The 24,567-nt window shown below is 36.2% G+C and overlaps 1 protein-coding gene across 19 annotated transcripts in view; it reads right to left on the minus strand.

Annotated features, from left to right (window-relative positions):
• ANK2 (ankyrin 2) overlaps positions 1-24,567 on the minus strand; it is a 773,539-nt gene that overhangs the window by 116,949 nt on the left and 632,023 nt on the right. For 15 of the 19 annotated variants that reach the window (XM_023740204.1, XM_023740193.1, XM_004385904.3 and 12 more), the window contains exons 11-17: positions 21,963-22,160; positions 19,570-19,668; positions 19,308-19,406; positions 14,014-14,112; positions 5,298-5,495; positions 2,311-2,409; positions 1,657-1,755 (exon numbers count right to left, since the gene is read on the minus strand). In XM_023740204.1, coding sequence (XP_023595972.1) covers positions 1,657-1,755; positions 2,311-2,409; positions 5,298-5,495; positions 14,014-14,112; positions 19,308-19,406; positions 19,570-19,668; positions 21,963-22,160 — 891 coding nt within the window. The remainder of the gene's footprint in view (positions 1-1,656; positions 1,756-2,310; positions 2,410-5,297; positions 5,496-14,013; positions 14,113-19,307; positions 19,407-19,569; positions 19,669-21,962; positions 22,161-24,567) is intronic. The other 4 variants (XM_023740206.1, XM_023740202.1, XM_023740207.1 and 1 more) reach the window with 2 other exon arrangements.

Raw genomic sequence — 24,567 nt, forward strand, 5'->3', positions numbered from 1 at the left:
ACATACACAATAGAAATACTTTTATATATAGTATTTCATTTTATTATATATGTATAATTTAAATAGACATGAGTATATCTATGTACATATTTCTGGAACAGAAGTAGAATGGTTTTCTTTTCACTGCTTTGGGATACAGTGGTACACAGTGGTTAAGAGTGCTGGCTGTAAAGTAAGATGCCTGAGGTCAAATCCTAGCTCTACCACATATAGTCATGTGACTTTAGACAAATAAATTAACCTATTTCAACCTCAGTTTTTCACCTGTAAAACGGGAGTGACAATAATACCATTTCATGGGATTACTGTGAGATTAAATGAGATATTTCATGTAAAGAGCTTGACATATTGTTTCCCAGATGAATAGTTGTTTTTACTGCTGTTGTTGTTATGATGTCACTAGTATAGCATACTTTCCCATCACAATAAATATTTTTTATTAAAAAAGAGCCATAAAATTACCAACAAGAGTTTTCAGATTAATTACTCTCTACATTGTCATACGTTTGACAGAAAGATGAAGAAAGACACTGACCCAAGTGATGAAAATGCATTATTCCATACAGCAGTGATCCATAATGTTCACCCCTTACACAGCCTAATGAAAGATATTGGCCATTTCTCCAAAGAAATGCTCATATTCACATGCAAATCCCAGGTCTATAGTTGGCTTTAGTGACTCCCTGAAATACTCACGTTTTGCTGAGCATGTGAGTATGGGCCTCATCGTCAAGTTAAGAATTCCTTAAATACAGGCCTTCATTAAGCCTTTTTCTATGAACTATAAATACGGGAAACTACTTACACTGGCTGTTAATTTTCCCATGGGATAGGAATACTGCATTTTCATCGTGACTCCTTAAATTTTAGACACTTTTAAATAGGTCACCTCATTTGAAAATTTGCAGATGAGAGCATCGGCCATGTCTTATCTGTGTTTATATCCCCAGAACCTACTGGAGAGTCTGATATATTCTCAATATGTTTGCTGAAGGAATGAATGAATGAAATGTGTAACAGTGGCTTTATGCATTATGTGACTTTCACTTATGTTTTCAGTATAATAAGGGGGCAAGTGAATGGTGGAAAATCCCCTGTCCACAGGTACAAGTCTTAATTACAGCTGTTTTAAAGTTTGATGCTAGACCTACACCAAAAAGGCATTCCTGGGCTAGGGATTTAGAAGGATATATGCAACAATTAACACAGATGAAACATTTAAAAGACAGAGCAACACACTCTTGTGTATAGCACGATGAAACTTTCAAAACCTTGAAGGAATGAGTGTCCAAAGGCAGATGTTATGGCACAGCATTCAGTTTATAGGTGAGAAAAAAAACTTGTGCTGCCTTTATTGTGTTTCATTTCTCAAAATTCAGACTTCAGTCTCTAAAACGCTAAACCTTGGCAATTAGGTTAATCTCCGCTGGCTGATGGGCACATCCCCCTTTATATTTGCTGACTGTAAAAATCTTAAAAGCCCATATGAAAACAACTGGTAGGAAAAAAAAAATTACAAAAGGTGTCAATACCAAAAGTTACTGTGACTAGGGTTAGTTGCAGTTATATCATACCATGTGTCTTAAAAACAATTCCCACGTGCTTTCAGATTATGGTTACATCCTACGTCTATAAATCCTTTTCTGTAGTCCTCACCTTGGCAGTGGCATGAGGGGAAGCACCCTTCTCCAGTAACAGCAGCGCCACCTTCTGGTTGTCATAATGAGCGGCAACATGGAGCGGGGTAAGGCCGTTCTGTAAAGGGTGTGTTTAAGTTTCAGCATTAATAAATTAGTGCTAGCCGCCCTAAGGCTACCAGGATGCGTGGAAACTGAAATTGATTAAACCCATGTTAATAAATTAACTAATTAATAAGGTCAACAGAAAAAAAAAGAATGAAAATAAACCAATACCTAATAATTTTTATATTAGAAATTTAAAACTGAAAATGACTGGCTGAGCTTTCAATTAGTAAAATCCATCTCGTAGTAGTCAAGTATGCCAAGTGATGTTCACTATAAATAAAAATCTAAAATGCTATGTAAGAATTACTACATTACATTGCATCGAGAGAAATTCCAGGCCCTGTTTTGAGAAGAACAAGGCTCGAGGCACAGTCTAAATGCCTCTGAATCTGCGTGTACATGGACAAATCACAGACATCTCCACCATGTCAATCTGCCATAGTTCTATCAGCTGCACTCATATTCCGTTTAGAAGAGTGAAAAAAATATCATTAAACACATCCAGATCTCCAAATCTTCAAACTCGACAGACTTATGTAACTTAAATATATTACAGAGATTTTACCTTCCCTGCAGAATCTGCGGCAGCGCGGCGTTGCAAGAGTAGTTTTGCCACATCCAGGCTTCCATACTTGGCTGCTACATGTAGTGGAGTAAAACCCTTCTGAAAATGAGGAGAATAGAAGTGAAATTTCGTATTTCTTTTAGTGACTGCCTAAATAAAATTGTTTTTATTTGTTAACATATTAAGTTAACCGTGTTGATTCTCCATATGGGAAAAACACCGGTAGCATTAAATCTGTTAGCAGCAAACAAGGAGTAGGAAAAAGAATGAAGTTTAACATAAAAAAGTTTGGCTTGATAGACGGAACAAAAGAAATTTTATTTGAGGATTTGGAGACTGAAACGCGACTTTATAGGTCTGGAATTTATAAAAGCCACTGGTGTCAGTAAACTGACTCTGATTTGTGTGTGGAAAGACAAAAAGCCTTTTTCTTGCTTCTTAATAAGATTGAGACAACAGCTGCGTTTTCGCCAGTCCGCCATCCTTTTTATAACACCCGAATTCAGAATTTCTTCATTTAAATTTTAAGATATTTTGGCAGCCACGGTTTTAAAAAAAATTGTCTGCCAATCAGTTGATTTGTATTTTCTGCAGAAATGGCAAGATAAAGTCTCCAGAAGAAAAAATGTTCACCATTAGAAAGCACTTCTTACACTGGCTATTGTCCCCTTTCCCAGAAGACCCACACTGTTTAACAGACCAATTCCTTTGGTAAAATACACTCTACTTCTGGCAAGACGTTAGGCTGATTAACCCCAGACTTTTGAACACACTGAAGCTTTAAAGCATTTTTAAAAGACCACTATCCTACACATGTTTGTATGTACACATTCAATGTCTTGTGTATCTAACAAATAGCCACTCTCTGTAACTAGCAATATGTTGCAAACAGATAAATCCATGGACTCAGATCTAGAGGATGGCACAGTTCCTACATGATGATTTCAAAACCATCTTCTTGGCCAGACACTTTAACCACATGCTTTTCTGGCACAACAGTGGGAGAATTTTAAAGCTGACCAGGGCCTGTAAACATATCCAGAAAATATACTTGGAAGGTGCTATAATGTATGGCTTGTCCTCAAGACCATTTAAGCACTCATTATAAATACAGAGTATCCCCCAAGAAGCAATATTACCCCATCACAATGTCATCAGACAATTGTTAACTTAAGATGCTGTTTTCTATTTGCTTATTTTTGAACATTTGGTACTAATAAGTCCTTGGGGGAGAGTGAATATTCCAGTTTTTTTCCAAGTGTGGGGCAAATGTAGGAAGTATTTCCTTCTTCTTGCGTTAGTCCATATAAACCAACGCTTGTAGTTACAGCTATTCCTCCTCCACCCAGCGCATACACTGACTGAGGTGACATTTGGGATGTGAAGTATCTTTCTTTGAGACAAACCATATGCTGAGGAAGAAAAACTAAATTCCTTATCCATGAAGTCCTGCTGGAATAGTGACCCAGCCCCTTTATAAATTTGAAAACTCTTATTAGTCAAAATTACATAGAATCTTTACCGAATGAAGGATCACAAAATAGAGGTTAGAAAGCATTTCTTGAGTCATATATCTCCCTTCTTCCCCTGTGTTAATCTCATCAGGACTTCATGTACCCTCTGATACTTATAAACACTTAAATAGCTTTAATGAGCATGAGTCAATTATTGTGCAGATCTCCAATCAGTTCCACTGTTGCACAGCCCTGTTTAGTATGTTTCTTCTATTTTACTGCCCTAATTTACTATGGCTTTAGATAAATTTTTTAAATCCTAAAAATCTTTGGAAGATAAGAGACTGATTTATTCTCTAGTTCTGTGTCTCTTATTTCATTTATCACCTTGATCTGATAGTGTAATCACTCAGACTCTATTGGGTCATTATTCTTATTACTGTAATGCGTTTATTATTTAGTTTTTGATTTTTTAAAAAAATCTCTTAAACTCTTTGGATTTTCAGAATTTAAATAATTACCGATGTTAATATTAAACTTTTTTTTTTTTTTACAGCCATAAGCAACCAGATAAGCCATAACAGCTAGATTGAAACACTAGCTCAGATCGTGCTTGCCCACTTCCTTCTCCCCTGAATGCAGTATTTATGCCTATTTATTATGGGCAAATTGAAACTGTCTATTAATCCTAATCACTGTTCTGTTTATGGGATTTTACCCTGCAACAAATTCACTTCTTCTAGGCTTTAACTTGTCTTATTTTCCTACCGTTCTGCACTAGCCCAATTTCTTTTGCTCCAACGAGCTGAATGTGCTCATGTTTCATTCTAAGTCACCTCCAAATAATAAATTTCAAATTACTCTGCTCTATTATGAAGCTTTGAACAAAAGTAAAACTGAGGCTGGTGAATATTCTCTTTAGATGACAACCACAACTAAAAAGTGTGATTCTCTAGCCAGCTCTGTTAAAACACTGTAAAAATGCAGGCAAAAGTGTAGCTGGTAGAGTAAAGATTAGAGATCAGAATGGCAACGGAAATGCCAAACAGGTGATGGCTAATACCAAGGTTGAGTAAAGGCAAAATTAAGGGAACGTCTAGATAGGACTACAATTCTCAGCAAATATAGTATTGCCAATCTAATGCAGTATTCTCTTCCTCATCAGCAATATCACTTCAATGATTTCGGGGATCTTTTTTTTTTTTTTGCCTCTTGGGAATACATTATAGATTTTATAATGGTAAGAGAAGAGAAAGTAGCCCTTGTCTTAAGGAAATGCATTTTGGTTTAAGTACTGAATACATGTACTAGAAACAACATTGATACTAGTTAGTAGAATGAAATCCACTGTTCTTTACTGGAGATATTATATGGAATCTTTGATCATTTAGACCATGAATCTAAAATATTCAAAGAGAAAGAAGTCAGTCAGAGGCCTAATGGATATCTACTCTTCTCATACTAGTGTAGTAGAGAAGGGCCCCGGCTTAGGAATGCTGTTGGTCCCCGTTGTCATGACGTCGTTCCTCTTACCTTGGTCGCTAAGGAGTGGGCTGCTCCTGCTTCCAAGAGGACTGATGCCACGTCTACCTGGCCCTCCCTGGCAGAGATATGCAGTGGTGTGTACCCATTTGTAGTCGCCGCATCTGGATGAGCCATGTGTTGTAGAAGCAGCTGGACAATTTCTGTCTTACCCAGGCGGGAAGCAATATGCAAAGGCGTCTGTTCCTCCTACAACTCAAGTCAAGTAAAAAGTTAGTGCCAGGACAGATGGCACTTCACTTACAAGATACTTTACTCAGATGTTTTGGGCCATCTTCCTGGAGCCTCTAGGAACCCCTACCCAAAAGGAAATTATTACTACTCTGGCCATAATTTATTTTATATTTTGTTATAGAGATGACCTGTTTGGTCGCAAAACCTCCTTTAGATTTTTTTTAAAACTATGTACCTCCACGAACTTAGTCATTGTTTTCTGGGCACCCAAAAATCTTTCTCAACTCATTAAGACTTCAGTCCTCACTTATGTTTAAATATAAACCAACACACAGATTTGAATAAGAAAGAAATCTAGTCCAGAAGTTCTAAGACCTAGATTCTTGTCTAAGAACTTTCCTTTTACTAAGAGGCAGGATTTATTCTGGGAACCATATCAAAAGAAAAAGAACCAGAGATGTTGGAAAAATTTTGTTCTTTCTCCACTCAGCAAGCCAAGGATATAAATGCTATGGATAAAGAAGATATTGTCATCTGATTTAAAAAGATGTTTCAGTAAAAGTTGCATGTGGGTCTGGGACTGGCATCAAGGGTGAAATAGAACTCTGGCAAGAAGTAAATGGGGTTAACTATTTGCCAAGTACTTTTCATTTAAAATCAGAAAGAGGATATAGTTGATATAAGAGACAGAAAGAACATGCTTGAGGAGGGTCAAGAAATCACCTGACTCTTCATGTGTATCAGGACAAATGTTTTCAGTGGTAAGGGAACCAGGACAAATCACTGTCCCTTATAGAAAGGAAATTGTGTGTAACCTTAGTGATGAAAAGAGGTGTACTTTACAATCTGCCCAAGGGCATGTCATAATAAAACTGAAAAAGAAAAAGCTGGGCCAGCTTCCAGGGCTCAGAATGAATGGAGAAAAGATATAACAGAGTGGAGATCTGTCCAAAGAAATGCAAAATCCTAAAGTTATAAGAAAAATAAAAGTTTTAAGAGCTATAAGAAGAGAGGAAATAGAATTATATGAATTTCAGGGTGCTTAAAAGAAAATAAATAATACAATTATTTGAGTAATAGTGTTATGATTTTATAAAAATGCATAATTTTAAAAATTCTTTCATGTATGACACATATTGGATCCTTGTAATAGACCTGAAAGAAAGGCATAAAATGTATTATTAGGCCATTTCTCGATAAAGAGATTAAGAGGAATTAATTAACTTCTCTAAGATTGTCCAAAGTTACTTGACTATTAAAACAAGACTTGAATTCAGGCATTTTGATTCTAAATACAATATTTACTCGCCTACACAATCTACAGAAATAGGTACAATAAAATGTCTATGAAGAAAACTCCTGGGACAAGGTGACTCTCATTGGGAAAGAAGATTGAAAACACTTTAGAAGTTACAACTTTCTCTGAAACAAAAGAGTGAGCATTTACAAATGTAAATGTACAGTAAAACAAAAAACCACAAGGAACTTGATAAAAGCTATGGTGAACATCCGTTGTTTCTAGATTTCCCTTATTGAACTTCTGCCCTACAGATTTTAAGAGAGGTAGGGTATAGTAAGTGCAATGGATTGAATTGTGTCCCCCAAAAATATGTCAACTGGGTAGGTCATGATTCCCAGTATTGTATGATTGTCTACCATTTTATCATCTGATGTGATTTCCATATGTGTCGTAAATGCTATCACTGTGATGTAATAAGATGGATTAGCAGCAGTTATATTGATGAGGTCTACAAGATTAGATAGCGTCTTAAGCCAATCTCTTTTGAGATACGAGAGACAGAAGTGAGCAGAGAGACATGGGGATCTTATACCACCAAGAAAGGAGCACTGGAAGCAGAGCGTGTACTTTGGACCCGAGGTCCCTGTGCCTGAGAAGCTCCTAGACCAAGGGAAAACTGATGACATGGACCTTCCTCCAGAGCCGACAGAGAAAGCCTTCCCCCAGAGCTGATGCCCTGAATTTGGACTTGTAGCCTACTAGACTGTGAGAGAATAAATTTGTCTTTGTTAAAGCCATGTACTTGTGGTATTTGTTATAGCAGCACTAGATGACTAAGATAGTAAGTGACACTCTAAAATGTGGTTTTAAATGAGTAAGAGGGAGAGTTGGGGTGATGACAATCCCTTAACCCATAGCTAAGAAGTTGTAATCTTTGATAGTTGGTAGCCAAGTAACCGATTAAATTGTCAACTATAGTATCTTGATTCTCAGACTATGGGCATTAAACCAAACCAAAAACCAAACCCATTGCCATCAAGTCAATTCCGACTCATGGAGACCCCATGTTACAGGTACTAGTTTTAAAAAGTTAAGAAATAAGCTGTATTGCCCACTTTCTTTAACTTTTGGTAAGTACCTATCTGAAAGCAGAAAAGCAAGATAAATTTTGCTAAGAAAATGCTTTCAATCTGTACCCAGGAATATAAGACCTTTCAAGTTTTGGGTGATTAGAATTGCAAAAGTTGAATTTTCTGTCTCAAGTTAGTTAATTCAAGTCATAGCAAAGAATTTGGGAACGTGCAAGAAATAAGATTCATGGGAAGAGCTAAAGAAATGGTAGAAGGCTGATCCCCCAGATACCTTCCAAATATCAAAGGCAATAATCTCCTCATCATAAAGCATCATTGACTGTAATACAGTCTGAATCAGGAAGTAGGTGAACCCTGCTTTATCACCACAGCTCCAAGGCAACCAAAACCATGGAGACTTGCTAAGCCCAGTCTCCTTTACCAAGAGACAGAAATATCAATGACTGGGACAAGGTTCTTCATAAAATTTCTGCTGTTAGTTACTAGCTAACAGAGTTTCCACGAACCTACTCTACTGGTAGCTAACTAAAGTTCTAAGTAAGATAAGTTTTAAGTGAGTTTAATCCTATGGGTCCTGCAACTGCTCAATCACTACAGCAAATGCCAGGCCCCTGGAACCGTGCCAACGGAATGCGGATACCTAAGGCAAGAGAAGGAGTCCCTGGGTGGTACAAATGGTTAACACACTTGGCTCCTAACCGAAAGACTGGCAGTTTGAGGACACCCAGAAGCACCTCGGTAGAAATGCCTAGCAATCTACTTCTGAAAATTCAGCCATGGAAAGTCCTATGGAGTGCAGTTCTACTCTGACACACGTGGGATCACCATGAGTCAGAACTGATTTGAAAGATCTCCCAGAAGGGCAGGCTGTGGTGGCCCTTTCAGTTATGTCCATGGAGGGCACTGGACAAGAAAGGATTTCTAAGAGCAGAGCTTAGGGTAAAACACATTGGCTGACGAAGGAACTTAAGCCATTTTAGCCTCCACTCTCCCATCTGTCCAGCATAATATGTCTTATGTTCTTTACTGTTGAACAGAGTATGGTGCTTCCCCTTTTTAAATGAGAAATATTATTGTGATTATATGTTTTTTCTTTTATCATATATCAGGAGTAGGCAAAAATATGATTTAGCTCTATTTGCATATAACCATGAGGTGTTATTTCTAAACCTAACTGAGAAGACTACAGAGATCTGAACCCTGAGCTCAGTGTAGTAACTGGACATAATTTTTGACTATCTCCCCTTTGGGAGAAGTTAAACTGTAGAACAATGGTATTAAGTCAAGACAGGGAGCTTTTGGAACAGCGTGTTTTTGTGTATGTGTTCTGGGAAACCAAGAGGTAAAACAGAGCAGATATGTATTAATTAATTTTTCTGTCAGTACCTCCTACATCCTTTTTCTGGGAAGACCACTCCCCTTCTTGGGGGGAAGTGGGCATCCCATACTCCATGTGGTTCTAAAGGGCCTGCCAGTCATCTTACCCCACCTCCCCTGACCACATGAATGGGCATGGGGCCCAGACCTGATCCTATATCCTGGCAATAGTGATCAGCTCAGGGAGGGAAAGTGTCTAATTAGAATCTAGGTATTTGCACAGATGGGAGAGAGAATGGCTCTCACATGTGAAATAGGAGTAAAGATGTCAGCAGAGAAGAGCTAGGAGAGAGAGAACCAGAGAAGGAGAAAGAGAACAGGAAGGAGGCAAAGGAGAAAAAGAATGAGAGACCTGAAAAATTATTTGTTTCCTTGAATTCTGTCATGCCTAAAGTCACCTCCATCCTTGACCTTCCCAGCAGTGTGAAGCAGTAATTTCCCCTCCCACAACTCTTTTCTGGCATAAAGTAGTTTGAGTGGATTTCTGTTCTAGCAACCTACACTATTCTTAGAATACAGAGAAATACTGTAGAAGCAGCCCATTCTCTTCAGCAGCAGATATGTAAGAGAAGGAAAGTAACATAGAATTTGAGTAGTATGAGGTAGTGGAAATAGTACAAGATTTGAAATGCTCTTTCTGATCCTTTCTAATTCTGTGGCCTCAGACAAGTCAGCACACTCTTGAACTTTAGGACCCTAAGCCACCATGTGGTAGTGCTCACCCTACAACACAAGGTTGTTCTGTCTGCGGAATAAAATAATCTGTGTTAAAATGCTTTATGAATTATATAGTACTGCACAAATGTTGCTGCTTTGGTGGCGCAGTGGTTAAGAGGTTGGCTGCTAACCAAAAGGTTGGCAGTTCTAAGCACCAGCCACTCCTTGGAAACCCTATAGGGCAGTTCTACGCCATCCTACAGGGTCGCTATGAGCCAGAATCTACTCAACGGCAATGAGTTGCGTGAGTTTGGTTTTTTGGTTTGGTACAAATGTTAACTAAATCAAAGAGTTCCAGGGAAACATAAAAGGGTTAACTAAAAAATTACAAACTCATGGTGAAAAGTACAATTTAAAGTAGAACAGGTGAAAAGGAAAAAGCTTAGCTCCTTGTTATTCAAAATGTAATCCCTGATCAGCAGCATCTGCAATACCTGGAAGACTGTTGGAACTCAGACTCTAGACTTACAGAATCTCAATCTGCATTTTAACAATATCCCCGGCTGATTTTTATGCATATTGACCTTTGAGGAGCACTGCTCCCTAAGGCGATGGTATTTTTCTTATCCATAATCAGAAGTATACTCGACAGAAGGGATGTCAATAGTATCTTTGGATATGTGATAGAGTTGAAAGAATGTCATATGAAATTTGACATTTAAATTAAGAAGAATCATTAAACCAGAGACTTCATCAGCCTGAGACCAGAAGAACCAGATGCTGCCCTGCTACCACCAATGACTGCTCTGACAGGGAACACAACAGAGAGTCCCAGATGGAGCAGGAGAAAGGTGGGGTGCAGAACTCAAATTCTAGTAAGAAGACCAGAGTTAATGGTCTGACTGAGACTGGAGGAACCCTGGAAAGCATGGCCCCTGGATTCTCTATCAGCTGAGAATTAAAACACTTTCCGAGGCCAACTCTTCAGACAGGGATTGGACTGGACTGTGGGACAAAAAGTGATATTCGTGAGGAGTGTGCCTCTTAGCTCAGGTAGATACAAGAGACTAAAGGGGCAGCTTCTGTCCCGAGGTGAGATGGGAAGGCAGAGAGTGTTAGGAGCTAGTTGAATGGACATGGGGAATCAGAGGTGGAAAGGAGGAGTGTGCTGTCACAGTATGGGGAGAGCAATTAGGGTCACATAACAATGTATGTATAAATTTTTGTAAGAAAAAAATAAAAAAAGAAGAATCATTAAAAGATGTTTATTTATATATGTACACCATGAGACAATGTAGTTGCAAAGGTGAAGAAAAATAATAAAAATGATAGAATCTTGGTGTAGAAATGAATGAATAAATAAATAAAGTTGTACTATTTTTAAGGAAGGAGTCTGTAGCTTGTGGTATTTTTTGAGGAAGGGTTTCTGAAGGTATCCAAAAAATCTTAGACTATAATAATAGGTCAAATCAATTTGGAGCCCTGGTGGTGCAAACAGTTAAGTGCTTGACTGCTAACTGAAAGGTTGGGGGTTTGAACCCACCCAGCGGCTCCACAGGAGAAAGACCTGGTGATCTGCTTCTGAAAAGATTGCAGCCAAGAAAACCTTATGGGGCAGTTCTACTTTGTCACATGGGGTCACTATGAGTTGGAATCAACTCAACAACACCTAATAGCAACAATAAATCAATTTAGAAAAATTGGCAGAGATTCATGAAAATGAGCAAATTTCTATCGAAAACTGAACAAATCAGAATTTCAACAATAGAAAAAAACATTAAGGGGTTTTACCTTAAGAGAGAAAAATGGGAAATCCTTTTATTTTTCAATATGGATTACAAAAAAATATTGACCTGGAACATTACCCCAGTTTCTGGTAAAAATAGTGAAGTTCATGATACAGAGAGTATTGGTTGACAATAATAATATTTAAAAAGTAGCTCAATGCCAAGTAACCTTAAAAGGAACGAGAAAAATTCCAAGACAGGGAAATAATAGTCACTCAGTTTGAATAAAGAAAGTATTAAATATATGAAAACATAAATTGCTAATGATAAACAACTGCTTGTACGATGTATGGAAGGGCAGACAGACCAGACCCTAAGATGACATGAGTAATGTCAAGGCTGCCTGTGTATCACTGGATTCTGTATGAAGGTCTATGGAACCCATTGTAAAAACCAGACAAACAAAAATGCCTATCTATTTCAGGGAGACCTGGTGGTGCCGTGGTTAGGAGCTACGGCTGTTAACCAAAAGGTCGGCAGTTCGAATCTGCCAGCTGTTCCTTGGAAACCCTGTTGGACCGTTCTGCTCTGTTCTATAGTGTCGCTATGAGTGAGAATCAACTCGATAGCAATGGGTTTGGGGGTTGATTTGGTTTTTGTATATATTTCAGAGAATGTTAAGAAAGTCTGGAAAAGAGTTTTGGGGTCTCTGAGTACAACTCTTACATTTTAACAGTGAAGACCTAACAAGTGAAGTGACTTGCCTGAAATCCCTCATAATTAGTAGGGCTACAATCAGATGCTTTCATTCCAATGAAACACTGTTTCTAAAACGGAATCATGATGATATGCCTCATATTGAAGTGAGTTACAGTTTAGGAATAACAAATATTGAAGAAGGAGAGAAAGCATTTTAAATATTCCATGACAATTACAAAGATGTTAGTACAAAAGTCATTGGAGTAATGTGGAAAAGGAAATAGAAGACCTAACGCATCACTAAAAATTACTGGTTTAGTCAGTGTAATGGAAAAAGTGAGAAAAGAAATTATGAAGCAAAATTTTAAAAAAGAAGAAGGAAAAATAAGCCTGTGGGAGAGTCAGAAGTGCAGAAATGATCAGGAATAAGACAAGTCAGATCAAATCTCAAGTGCCGACATTCTTCTATTTTGAAATAGTAGAAATGTAATGTCTAAACAGATAATGTCAAAATAAGAAAGGTAAAACTCATTATAGAAAGGAGGAAAGTTAAAAGATGAAGGGGAAACATTGAAACTTTTTCAATAAAGTTTTGAATATTATCTGTTTCTAAATAACGAGTAATCTGTGTAGAAATTTGATTGGCTTTAGTATAAAAAAATAATTTTAATATATATAGCATCTATAAAGAGCCCTGGAAACCCTGGTGATGTAGTGGTTATGCGCTACTGCTAACCAAAAGGTCAGCAGTTCAAATCCACCAGGCGCTCCTTGGAGACCCTATGGGGCAGTTCTACTCTGTCCTGTAGGTTTCCTACGAGTCAGTATCGACTCGATGGCAATGGGTTTGGTTTTTGGTATAAGGAGCCCTGGCAGTACAGTGGTTAAAGCATTTGGCTGCTAACCAAAAGGTTCCTTGAAGTCTTCTTAAAACCGAACAATAGTCTAGCTTAACTAGTAAAAAGTGTCTGCCTTGAGCATTATGCTCTTTTAAGAACTATCTATATGGGATTAAATTGACAACAGCAACTTGAAAGACTAGATAGGAACCTTAGGGGACAGTGAGTTTATATTAAAGGAGGGGGAACAACTCAGAAAAGGAGGGTGAAAATGGATGCACAACTCAAAGAATGTAAGCAGTACCACTGAATTGTGCATGTAGAAATGGTTGAATTGGTGTATGTTTTGCTGTGTATATTCTCAACAATAACAAATTAAAAATGTTAATTAACATTAAAAAAAAAAAGAAGTTCGGTGATTCGAACCCACTAGCTCCTCCTGGGGAGAAAGATGTGGCAGTCTGCTTCCCTACAGATTACAGCCTTGGAAATCCTATGGGGCAGTTCTACTCTGTCCTACAGGGTCACTACGAATCAGAATTGACCTGATAGTAAAGGGTTTTATAGCATCTATATAATAGTGGTAAAACTTAAAAATTCACAAAGATGAAGTGATACATGTGAAAGTGCTTTCATAGGTGAAAAAAAATCAAAATACAAGTCAATACTGTATTTCCTAGATACTAAATCACACTTTTTTCAAATGTTAACATTTTTTAAATTGGGGTGCCTTTTTCATTGTGCACATTTACTGTAATGTTTCTTTTTTGCCCGAAAAAAAATTTATTGAGTTAATACTTTCACTAACTATCTATGGCATTTCCAATCAAGAAAATGAAGAACACTCTCTCTTAAAGGTGGAAATCATGTAAACAGAAGAGAACTCGGAGCACCAGCACCTACCCTGGCTCTAGCATCGACAAGGGCACCGTTTCTCAGGAGGCATCGGACAACTTCCACCTGCCCTGCCCGGGCTGCCATGTGCAGTGCAGTCTCCCCACGCTGCCAGGAAACAAAGATCGGTGAATCATAAATAAACCCGCCGCTCCAGTCGGTAAAGAATAACGATGTCCCTTATTGTGAAATTCAGCAACTTATCCAAGAATTGAAGATATCTATATGAAAAGGTATAGTTATTTAGTCTAGAAAAATATAGTTTTGACTTTTTTCTGTCTTCATCAAGGATAAAACACATTTTTTTATTTTATTTTATTATTTTTCAGTCCATGACAAACCAGTGAACTCATCCAAAAACCATAGATACCCTGAGGTTTAACTTCACAATCAACCCAGCATAACCTAAATTGTTTTTTGGTAATGAAGTTATCTTTATTCTATAAACCTAAAATCTGTTATTGTTACACCTAACTATATTATCTCGACTTAATCCTATTTTAATAAAAAACTCCAAATGCTGAAGAGCAAGTCAACACATTGCAAAAAATCACCTCAGTTACACCCTACCAAAGTCAGTCAGTCTTTTTCAAAATGTATTTCCGAAACAAACTACTATTTTGCATCTGTTTTTTGTTTGTGTTATGAGACTAGATTCTGACTGCTAATACAAGAAATTAAATTTGTCCTGGAAGTCCTCTATTTCATATTAATGAGCATATTTCATAACAGTTATTTGAGAGAAACACTGAGAAATGAATAAAGGAGCTGTTAACAGTATCATCAATTCAGGTAGGCAGCGCTGGACATGACGTTATTCCTCAGATATCTTCAAGCTGAAGTGAGGAATGACACGCTTATCAAACGGTAGCTTAAGCTGCAGCATGAAGGATGAGGTTAGATGTAAGAGATTCCTCTCATTGGGAGGCTTGTTAATTCCTGCTGCTAAGACTGTTGTGCTGTTTTGTTTCGTTTTTTTAAATCAGCATATTTTAAAGCCACATGTAGTTCCGAAGAAGGTAGAGTTTTTTTATTTGCATAATTTTACAGTTATAAAAGAACTAAGATATTGAAATAAAAATTATTACATATTTATTCACCACAACTATTCTAGAAAATAAGCTAATTTCAACCAAGTAAAGTGAACCACTCCAAATAAAGCAAATTCACTTTAAAGTTGATTGTGGCAATTTCAATATTTCTGACAAATTTCAGTGAATAGCTACTTCAGATTCCTTGTACAAACAAACGCTTCAATTTAGAAGCTTTAAGGTGAATTTTAGTTTGGTACATACCTCTCAGATAATTTGTCCCGGTTTTCATAGAACTAGGACTTATGAACTTGGGAGAAATTCATTTCAGATGACTTGGTTTTGAAAACATTAATTTGTACATCTACTATAAGTTTCTCTCTTTCTTGAAGACTCATTTATCCTTAATACCTTAAGTATAATGGCATATTTGACTTTTGTAAAGTAAACATATCTGAAGCACTTTATTTTGGAAAACAACACAGGAATAACAATATGTGTCTCCAGACTTAAGATATTCTCAAATACAGCAAAATTTTCCTCTTTGGACAGCCGTAATTTCTACTTGTTTTCTATATCACTTAAAACCTATTTCTAAATCGATGAGGCTAAGATCTTCTGTTAAAAAACAACCAACCAACCAAAAAACCTTGAATCTTCATTCTATTTCTAGGCCTCATAAAGGTATAGTAACTTTATTCATTTTGGTAGAAATAAAGGCAAGAATAAATTTACTTACAAGGAATTAAAGATGCACCAAGAGTTCCTACTCAGTGATGAATATACATCTTCATTTTACAATTCAAGCTTATCAAGTAAGAGGTTTTGAAAAATCTAAAAATGTACCCAATACTAGTCTTAATATTTCCAAAACCCTTATTTTATACTTAAAATAAGTTATTTTTAATATTTTCAACACATTTGAAATTGATAAGTTATATCAGAAACCTAATCTAAAATATTAGACTATATTCAAAGAAAAGTTATATGAATACACATGGGTTCTCTTTATGAAAATATTCTTGTTTAATCCTTATTTAATGACTCTGGGGTAACCGACTTCCCTTAACCTTTTTATATTTATATTACCTATGTTTATATATATAGGTATAAATAAGAAAATGAATGACAATGTATGTTGTTTTAATCAGTAACTTCCATTTCTTGATTCTTAGGCACCCCATCTTATTCAACAGTCTCGTTGTCCTTACTTTCAGCTAACTAACTTTAAGGTTTGGGGAAATTTTTTAAACATAATATAAAGTGTTAACTTCACCATAATCCATTAATTTGTTATATGAAGAAAACTTTGTAATACCCCACATCATATTCTTGACAGCCCTGAAAGTGTGTGGTTTTCTACTCCAGTTGTTCAGTCAGTGAATACCCTGGATTATGGATGTATTGTAACTGGCAGTTCAGTTTTCTAGGTTTCAAAGTGCATTTATAAGCTTTCTGGAAAACAGCAATGCAGTCATAATATTGGCTCATGATTGAGTCATTGGTATGCCTCAAACGTGGAGTGAACTTTTTTTTTAGACAAAAACAAGACTGGCAAGAGAATGGGTATGCTCATGTCCAAAGCAAGTACTAAGTTTCATGCTCCTCTTCTCAGCTGTCAACACTGACTCGGCTGACAGCTACATTGACTTCCACTTTGGCTGCATCAAGTCGGAAAGCATCAAAGCACAACAAACAGCATTGCATTAAAAAAATGCAACACAATTTCAAGCAACACACAAAGGCTCCGAGGTGGGGAACTTTGGGGTCAGGAAATGACCAACTGTGACACAGCAAGCATGCAGTCAGTGTTCACGTGTTCACACAGTTTCTTAATCTACCTGCAAGGAGTCTTGAACCCAGTAACTACATCCTTATGATCTAAAATATACAAGTTCACAAGCATTCCACTGCTAAAGAAAGTTAAACTCCTTTAAAAGTAGCATTGCCAGATTTAGCAAATAAAAATATAGAACAGCCAGTTAAATTTGATTTTCAGACAAACAGCAAATAATTATTTTTGTATAAGTATGTCCGAAATCTTACATGGGACACACTTATGTGAAAAAAAAAATGTTGCTTATCTGCAATTCCAACTTAACTGGGAGTTCTGTAGTTTATCTGGTAATCCTATCTATGTGGTATTTTCTCCTTGAGTGCACATCTTACGAAAACAAAACGAACAAACAAAAAATAACTAGGAAAATTGTTGAGAGATTATTATATTATCAGCTGTCTCAGTGTGTGTTTCAAGGGGGTTGGAGGGCAGAACATATAATTGACAAATGAAGGGATAAAATGAGGAACTTTAGAATAACTAACAGTTAAAAGTTTAATATAGCAATTGTCAATTTTGGAAGTGCTTAAAAACCTAAAAGAATGTAAAAAAAATTTTATTATTTTCATTAATATTTTACTTGAAAATTTACATGTAGCCTATATAGTACTAAGAGTAGCATAAATAAATAAATGCTATATAGCATTTTTTGCAGAGGGTAACATGTTATGAAATCATAACCCTCAAAAGACTGAGAATTGGTCAGGTAAGAAACAAATTAAGAGCAGTTACAAAATCCTACAATTATTTGATATGGATTACTCTTTGATGATTTTGCAAAATCTCCCTCAAAAAGATTAAACAAGGGTATTTCAGTCAAGCGCCACATAGAATATACTTGTGCGTATTATATTATAACATGATAACATAATTTAACACAGTACCACCATTGCTTTAATCCTGTAGGCACTGGGATGCAAACAAGAAAAATATCGGACAGTGAACATGTACATGGAGTACTTTCCTTGAAAGTTCTGGCCTATTCGTAAGTCTGTACAGGTGTGAATAAAAGAAGGAGGGGTGGTCATCCAACAAACGGAGGATGCTGATTTCTTTTAAAGTTCTAAGAAGCGACTAGAAATTAAACACAAATTGGAAGGTTGTGGAATTACTTTTATCCTTAATGGAGTAATTAAAGATTAATGTATAATATTATTATGTTAGGACCAATAAACCATAATTAGGGAAACTTATAAGCATAGACTTTATATTAAATGTTTCAATAGTTTTATGTCCCACTTGTTGAATAATATGAAGAGTATTTAATAATATTAAAAATAAGGTAAGTTCATTTCCACAATGGATTTTGCCCAGGCTTCAAAAATTCAGCAGAAAAAGAGTGTAAAATGCAGATAAATGAGAATGAAGCGGGAATACAATTAAAATGTGAAATCTGACATTCTGTTTCGCAACTCAAATGGAATGAGATGCCAAAAATTAGCAACAGTGATCAATTAATTGCTTTTGAAAATATGATTCATTTTAGTAATAAGCACGAACATTTATTTAGGGTGAGTTATTTCTGCTGCATATTTTTTTTTTAATCACAATATTACAGTGGCCCCTTCAAGCTGCAAATAAATGACTGCACCTTGTGCAGAAAACGTCCTCTTGCCAAGGAGAAAATTTACGTTAGATGGTTCTCCATGAAACAATGATCAGGCAAAGTATAAAGGGGCAGAATTGAAGAAAATTAGAAAAATATAAAAAGAATTAGAAGTATCAGTGCTAATTTAGATTAGGTAGACAAACTCTGGAACATCTCATATTGACTGGCAGCATGAAAGTTGTCTGGATTCAACTTTTTTAATAAAAAGTTGCAATAGCAAAAATATTTCACGTAAAAGAGGCCTCCATTCTAGCAAGCAAAATCAAATCAAAATTAAAAATCAAAGTAAGGTTAGAAAACGGAAAATTTATGTAATTGGTGATTTGATATCAAGTAAAAATTCCTAATATTGATCTGTCTCTGGTTAATCTTTTGAAATGATTTATTATGGTACTGACTACATTGTTATGATATTTTAACCAAAATTACCTGGAATATAATTCATTCAAACAACTGGACTGAATCCTTAAGATTTTATTCTAACCAATCATCCATTCACTTTCAGGAACCTTTTGAAATGTATCTGGCTTTAATAAATGCATTTAAGATGCACGTTCAATCCATATGTATCCAGAAGCTTAAGCTGTCTTACTCCACAGCTTCCATGTTATTTTCTAACCTATTTCACCCTATCAAGGTTCTTCTCAGTGAAGTTCTAGCAATCATTTCAAAATATGTTATCACAGGAGGGCTTCTAAAAGCTCGGTTACTCACTTTGATCACACACACACACACACACACACACACACACACACACCCCTATACACACCCACACTCTGTTCTCGCTCTTTCTCTCTGTGGTTATTCTAACCCAAGCCATACTCACAATGTTAGTGACATCTGGAGAGGCTCCGTTCTGCAGCAGAAGGAGGACAATGTTCAAGTGGCCCATGAAGGCAGCCACATGTATTGGTGTGAGGCCAGACTGCGAAACAAAGCAACAGCAGTTTTACTCCTCTGCACCGGTGGGGGCTTTGGGGCTTCTTCAGATAAATAAAACTTGAGTGAAGAGGACAGAAATGGGTGAAAGGAAGAGGAGGAGGAGTACAAGAAGGAATGTTTTGTGACGAGCTGAAACTTTTTTCTACCTCTGTTATAGCTTGGATTGAAGCCCCATATTTCACCAGCAGTTCCATGACTTTGATGCGGTTTTTCTTGCAGGCAATGTGCAGTGGAGTAAAACCATTCTGTGCAAAAGACAATCAAGTTAGTTGAAAACATGCAGATACAATTTTCACACAACTCCATGCTGGCACATTGCAGGCAATAATGTTATATCGTCACATAGTGTTACCATTTCCTCAAACCCTGTAGGTGTTGGGAATTGGAAGGAAAGGAAATGGTGGAGTGTTCCTGTAGGCACTGAACTATGTTGACATGCGATGGGCCTGTATCTAACAGTTTGTGTGGTTACTAAGAAAACAAAATTGAAGGACAAAATATGGACCTACTCTTCAAAGAAGGAAATAATAGAAAGGGAATTATATTTTGGAAGTCCTAACGTGTTCTAAGGTATACTGTTTGGTCAGGTTGTGAAATGGCTTGAAGATACATTGAGTATAAGCATGTGTTTTCCTGAAGAAAGACCAATTTCTTCAGAGCATAAGAATTGTTCATATAACTTACTTCAAAAATTATAAGAACATGACTGCCTCTATAATAAATATTTCAGCTTATTATCTTTTTTTAGAGAGAAAATGTAAATTTGCAGAAATCATTAATTATGTTGATAATATTTTACATCTGGAAGCTATATTTCTTAAATTAAAAATATTTTATAAAATATATGCAAATCAGATAATTTTTACTTTATAAAGAAATGATTATTAAGCTACTGAATATTTTTAGGAAAACTATGGAGAATTTCAGGGCTAACTGGAAGGAGTTGCCTCTTAGACACAAAGGAATGTGGAGCAAATGTCTTTAAGTTGCTTTCTGACTTTCCAAACTGGATGTAATATTTAGCTCAAAATTTTTTAACTACCCATATATTTAATCTTTATGTATTATATTTAAGTTTTCTTTTTATTTGAACAATGATCCTTTCGTTGAGTTATATCTTTTCTGCCAGTTAATGGTTTTACACGACCCAACAGGGAATGGTCATCATTCAATATTTTTACCCAATAGCAGTCCTCAGGAAAGCACAGTGTGTTACCTAAGCTAATGACTTATTATTCCTCGTAATAGGGCTATTTATGAGCTGTTTATGAGCTATATAATAAGCTACATGTATACGCAGCCCATAAAAGATTTTCAATGATTAAATTCTTATATTTTGTAATGTTATTGACCACTATGTAATTGAAAATGAGTATTTTCCTTCTTATGAGAAAATACGTATCCTCATATAATTCCACATAACCCTAAAAGTATATATACTTCCCAGGAAATTATGAACAAAGTGATTCTAATGGAAAATTTCTAATAAAAATAAACTTTAATTTTTGCTTCCGATGACATTGTCTCACCCTCAGTATTGAATGCCTAAAGATTAATTTTAATTGACATAAACAATGTAAACAAATGGAAAAACAGATTTGCTTTTAGTTTGAAAATTAGGAAACAAGAGGCATAAATTAGTAGATGCTTAACACTTCCAATGATTATTGTTAGAATATAAGTGAAGCAAGGAAGACTTACTCAATATTAGAGCTTAGGAGACACAGAATCTGCCATAGGGGCAGCCTTTTGCAGTTTTCTCTTGAGCAGTACCTGGAATGGCTTATATAAAATGCTTACTGAATCAGTTAGAAGCTAGGTATCACTTTTCTATTAGCATATGTTGGGTAATCAGGTCAATAAGGAAAATATCCAAATGAACTGTTCACAGGCTTACATTTTACACTATCTTATACAGTAAAATCTTACATAGAGGGTCAGCAAAAAAGAGGAAGAACCTCAAAGAGATAGACTGATACAGTGGCTGCAACAATGGGCTCAAACATAGCAACGATTGTGAGGCTGGCACAGGACTGGGCAGTGTTTTCTTTTCTTGTACATAGGGTTGCTATGAGTCGGAACTGACTCCACAGCACCTAACAACAATAATAATGATGTAGTAAAATATATTCATAATGTTAAATCATTTTTCCCAAAAATAGACTAATGAAGTTCAACTTTTTCAAACCTTTAAATCTGACTCTGTCTAGAAGTATCTAGAACTTATTTTATAATTTTCTATTTTTCAGCTTCTATTTTAAAATTGCTTATCACTCTAGAGGTTTTATATCTATCAGTTTGCAACTCATTGTTTGAGAAATATTACCTTGGTGCGCTCTTAAATCTATTCTTGCTCACCGTCACTTAATAGCAAACCATGAAGGCATGAATTAGGCAGGCAGCTTGTGGGGGTGGCAAACTTAGCAGGACTGATTACATATCTGTAACCATGGATTGCTATATCTGCATCATTGGTCACTCAGTGTGGGTTTGCGTGTCTTGATCTATATTCAGTTAAGGCGGACTGGGCCAGGTTTACCAGGGCTCTTGCGTTCGGATTGGCTCTCTTGTCCAGAAGGAGTTTGGTTACACGGTAGTGACCACAGTGTGCAGCAACATGGAGGGCCGTCAGGTAGTCTAGGGTGACATCATCAACAGGCGCCTTGTGCTGTAGCAGGTGCTTCACACATTCCACATGGTCCCCTTGTGCAGCCATGTGAAGTGGAGACAGACCATTCTGCACATAAAAACAAAACCAAGTCAAGTCTGCATTTTATTGTTTACTTTCAGGTTCCAAAACACAACAAAATCAACTCTTGATCTCTGACACAGTTGGCTGTAAGGGAAAAAATAATTTCCATCTGATGTCTGATTATACAGCTTATATTTGGTGGAAAGGGAAGCTAAAGGGGCATTTAATTTCAGAACTAGTTATTCTTAGACAAAAATAAAAGTTAATATGCCTTTCATGAATGAAAGGAGCCCTGGTGGCACAGTGGTTAAGCGCTTGGCTGCTAACTGAAAGGTCATTGGTTTCAACCCACTAGCCACTCCACAGGAGAAAGATGTAGCAGTCTGCTTCCATAAAGATTTATAGCCTTGGCAACCCTATGGGGCAATTCCACTCTGTCCTGTAGGGTGGCTCTGAGTCTGAATCCACTTGATGGCAGCAGGCTTTATTTTTTTTTCCCCCATGAATGAACACATAGTATGTTGGCAATTCAACCTGATTTCACAATTATCGGGATGATATAAGATATATTAACACAAACGATAGATAATACTTAAATTATTTGTATCTAATTCCATACACAGCAATCTAAGTTCAATTAATCTCTCTGCCTGCATTTCTTATAAAACGGAGGGGGAGGGGGATGAAGAAGGAAAAAGTGGGTGAGTGAGTCAGGGAGGGAAGAAGACTTTGATTATCTCTTAGGTCCATGCTGCTCTGAAATTCTGTGATTCCTTTTTCACAGGGGATTTATGACGGGCAGAGGTGAAGGCATAAGGTGAATGAGGGACAATGAAAACTTAGACAAAAGATACGTCTTATACAGATAATTAGAGGTCCAAGCAGAATTTTAAAAATTCTAGAATTGGGGTTCTGGAGAGAGTAAGCTGAAAATTAGAAGGGGCTGATTGGGCAGTGACGAAGAGTCACAGAGAACTGAGGATTTTCAAAGAATGAGGGGGAGTAACACCTAGGTGGATAAATAGGAGGAATAATGTTTGAAGGCGGAATAATGAGTGATTCAAAACTGGGAGTTTTTATGGAGGGGGAAGGAGAACAGTTCAGAATAAGGGCACCCATTCTACTCTCAGGATAGTGGTATCATCTCACTCCAACCTGATTACTTAATCTTCTCTATGTTCCTTTCCCTGCGCATAGATTTACTTTTTGTAATTAACTTATTCACTAAACTCTGAATTTCTTAAAGGTATGGATTGAATATTATTTATCTTGATAATCCCTTAGTGCCTGACACATTGTAGCTACTCAGTATATAGCAGTTAGATGAAGGAATAGATGAATGAATTAATGAATAAATATAATCATACAGTTAAAAATACTTTGTGCTGAATTCTTACATACGAATGCTATGATTTTACAAGGATGCCATTTAAAAAAAATTCCATCTAGATAACCACATGGTCTTCATTAGTGATGTGATAACTGCAGGCAAAATCTGTGGTCAGTATTATTCTATAGCTTGTGAAAGAGCATATTGACCTATTCCCAATTTGATATAGGCTTTTGAATGGTTGTATTATGACTGGTCTGAAATTTTGTTATTTCTATTTAAATTTTAATTGGTTTCTCAACAAAACTTCCCATAATTATCTCTATATTACCCTGCCCATAATGTTGCGTTTTAAAGATAAACCTACACAATATTTACAGTATAGCTATGGGAATGGAAATAATACAAATGATTTTTCTTCAAAAGTTTCTAATTTGTAGCTACTCTTTCATAGCCTTTGAATGGTCTTTTAAGACTGAGTTCATGCTATTCATATTTTAAATGTATGGGATGATTTTTGCCCCAAATTATGTCAGCTAAATATTCAATTAAATTATAATGTAAATTGAAAAATATTTGCTTGTGTTTGCTTCCTTTTTCTCTTGGATTGTCCTAGTAATAACATCAGTCAATGCCAACCCTGTTCAGGGGATATGGAGAAAAATATGTGTCTTTTGTCTAAGTTTTTCTGTTGTTGTTGCTTTAAAGGATCCAAAGATTATTAAATATATCGTTAAATAGCTCTGTGTGATTACTATCAGTTTGTGCCCCATAATATTTTCTGGTAATTCCCAAAGAGATAAAAGGAAGGAGCATTTATCTGAAATGCTGAACAAAGTCATGCATTACCAATCTAGTTTAGGGTTAGGTAATGAGGAATAATAGACTAATAAAGCTTATGAAATGTATTTTATAATGAAAAACCACCAACAAATCAACTCACTATGTGATTTTTATTTATATAGAAGAGGATTTTGTCCATAGTTGAGCATATTCATGAAATGAGACCAAAAATGCTGGATGTGCTGTGCCATAGAAAGAAATGTATTTGTTTAATGAGTCTTTGCAGGTGGTCTGTCCTAGCTCATGCCTCCCATATCCCATTTACTAATCCCAAATGTA

The sequence above is a fragment of the Trichechus manatus genome, unplaced genomic scaffold (assembly GCF_000243295.1).
Source record: "Trichechus manatus latirostris isolate Lorelei unplaced genomic scaffold, TriManLat1.0 scaffold00150, whole genome shotgun sequence".
Classification (NCBI taxonomy): Eukaryota; Metazoa; Chordata; class Mammalia; order Sirenia; family Trichechidae; genus Trichechus; species Trichechus manatus.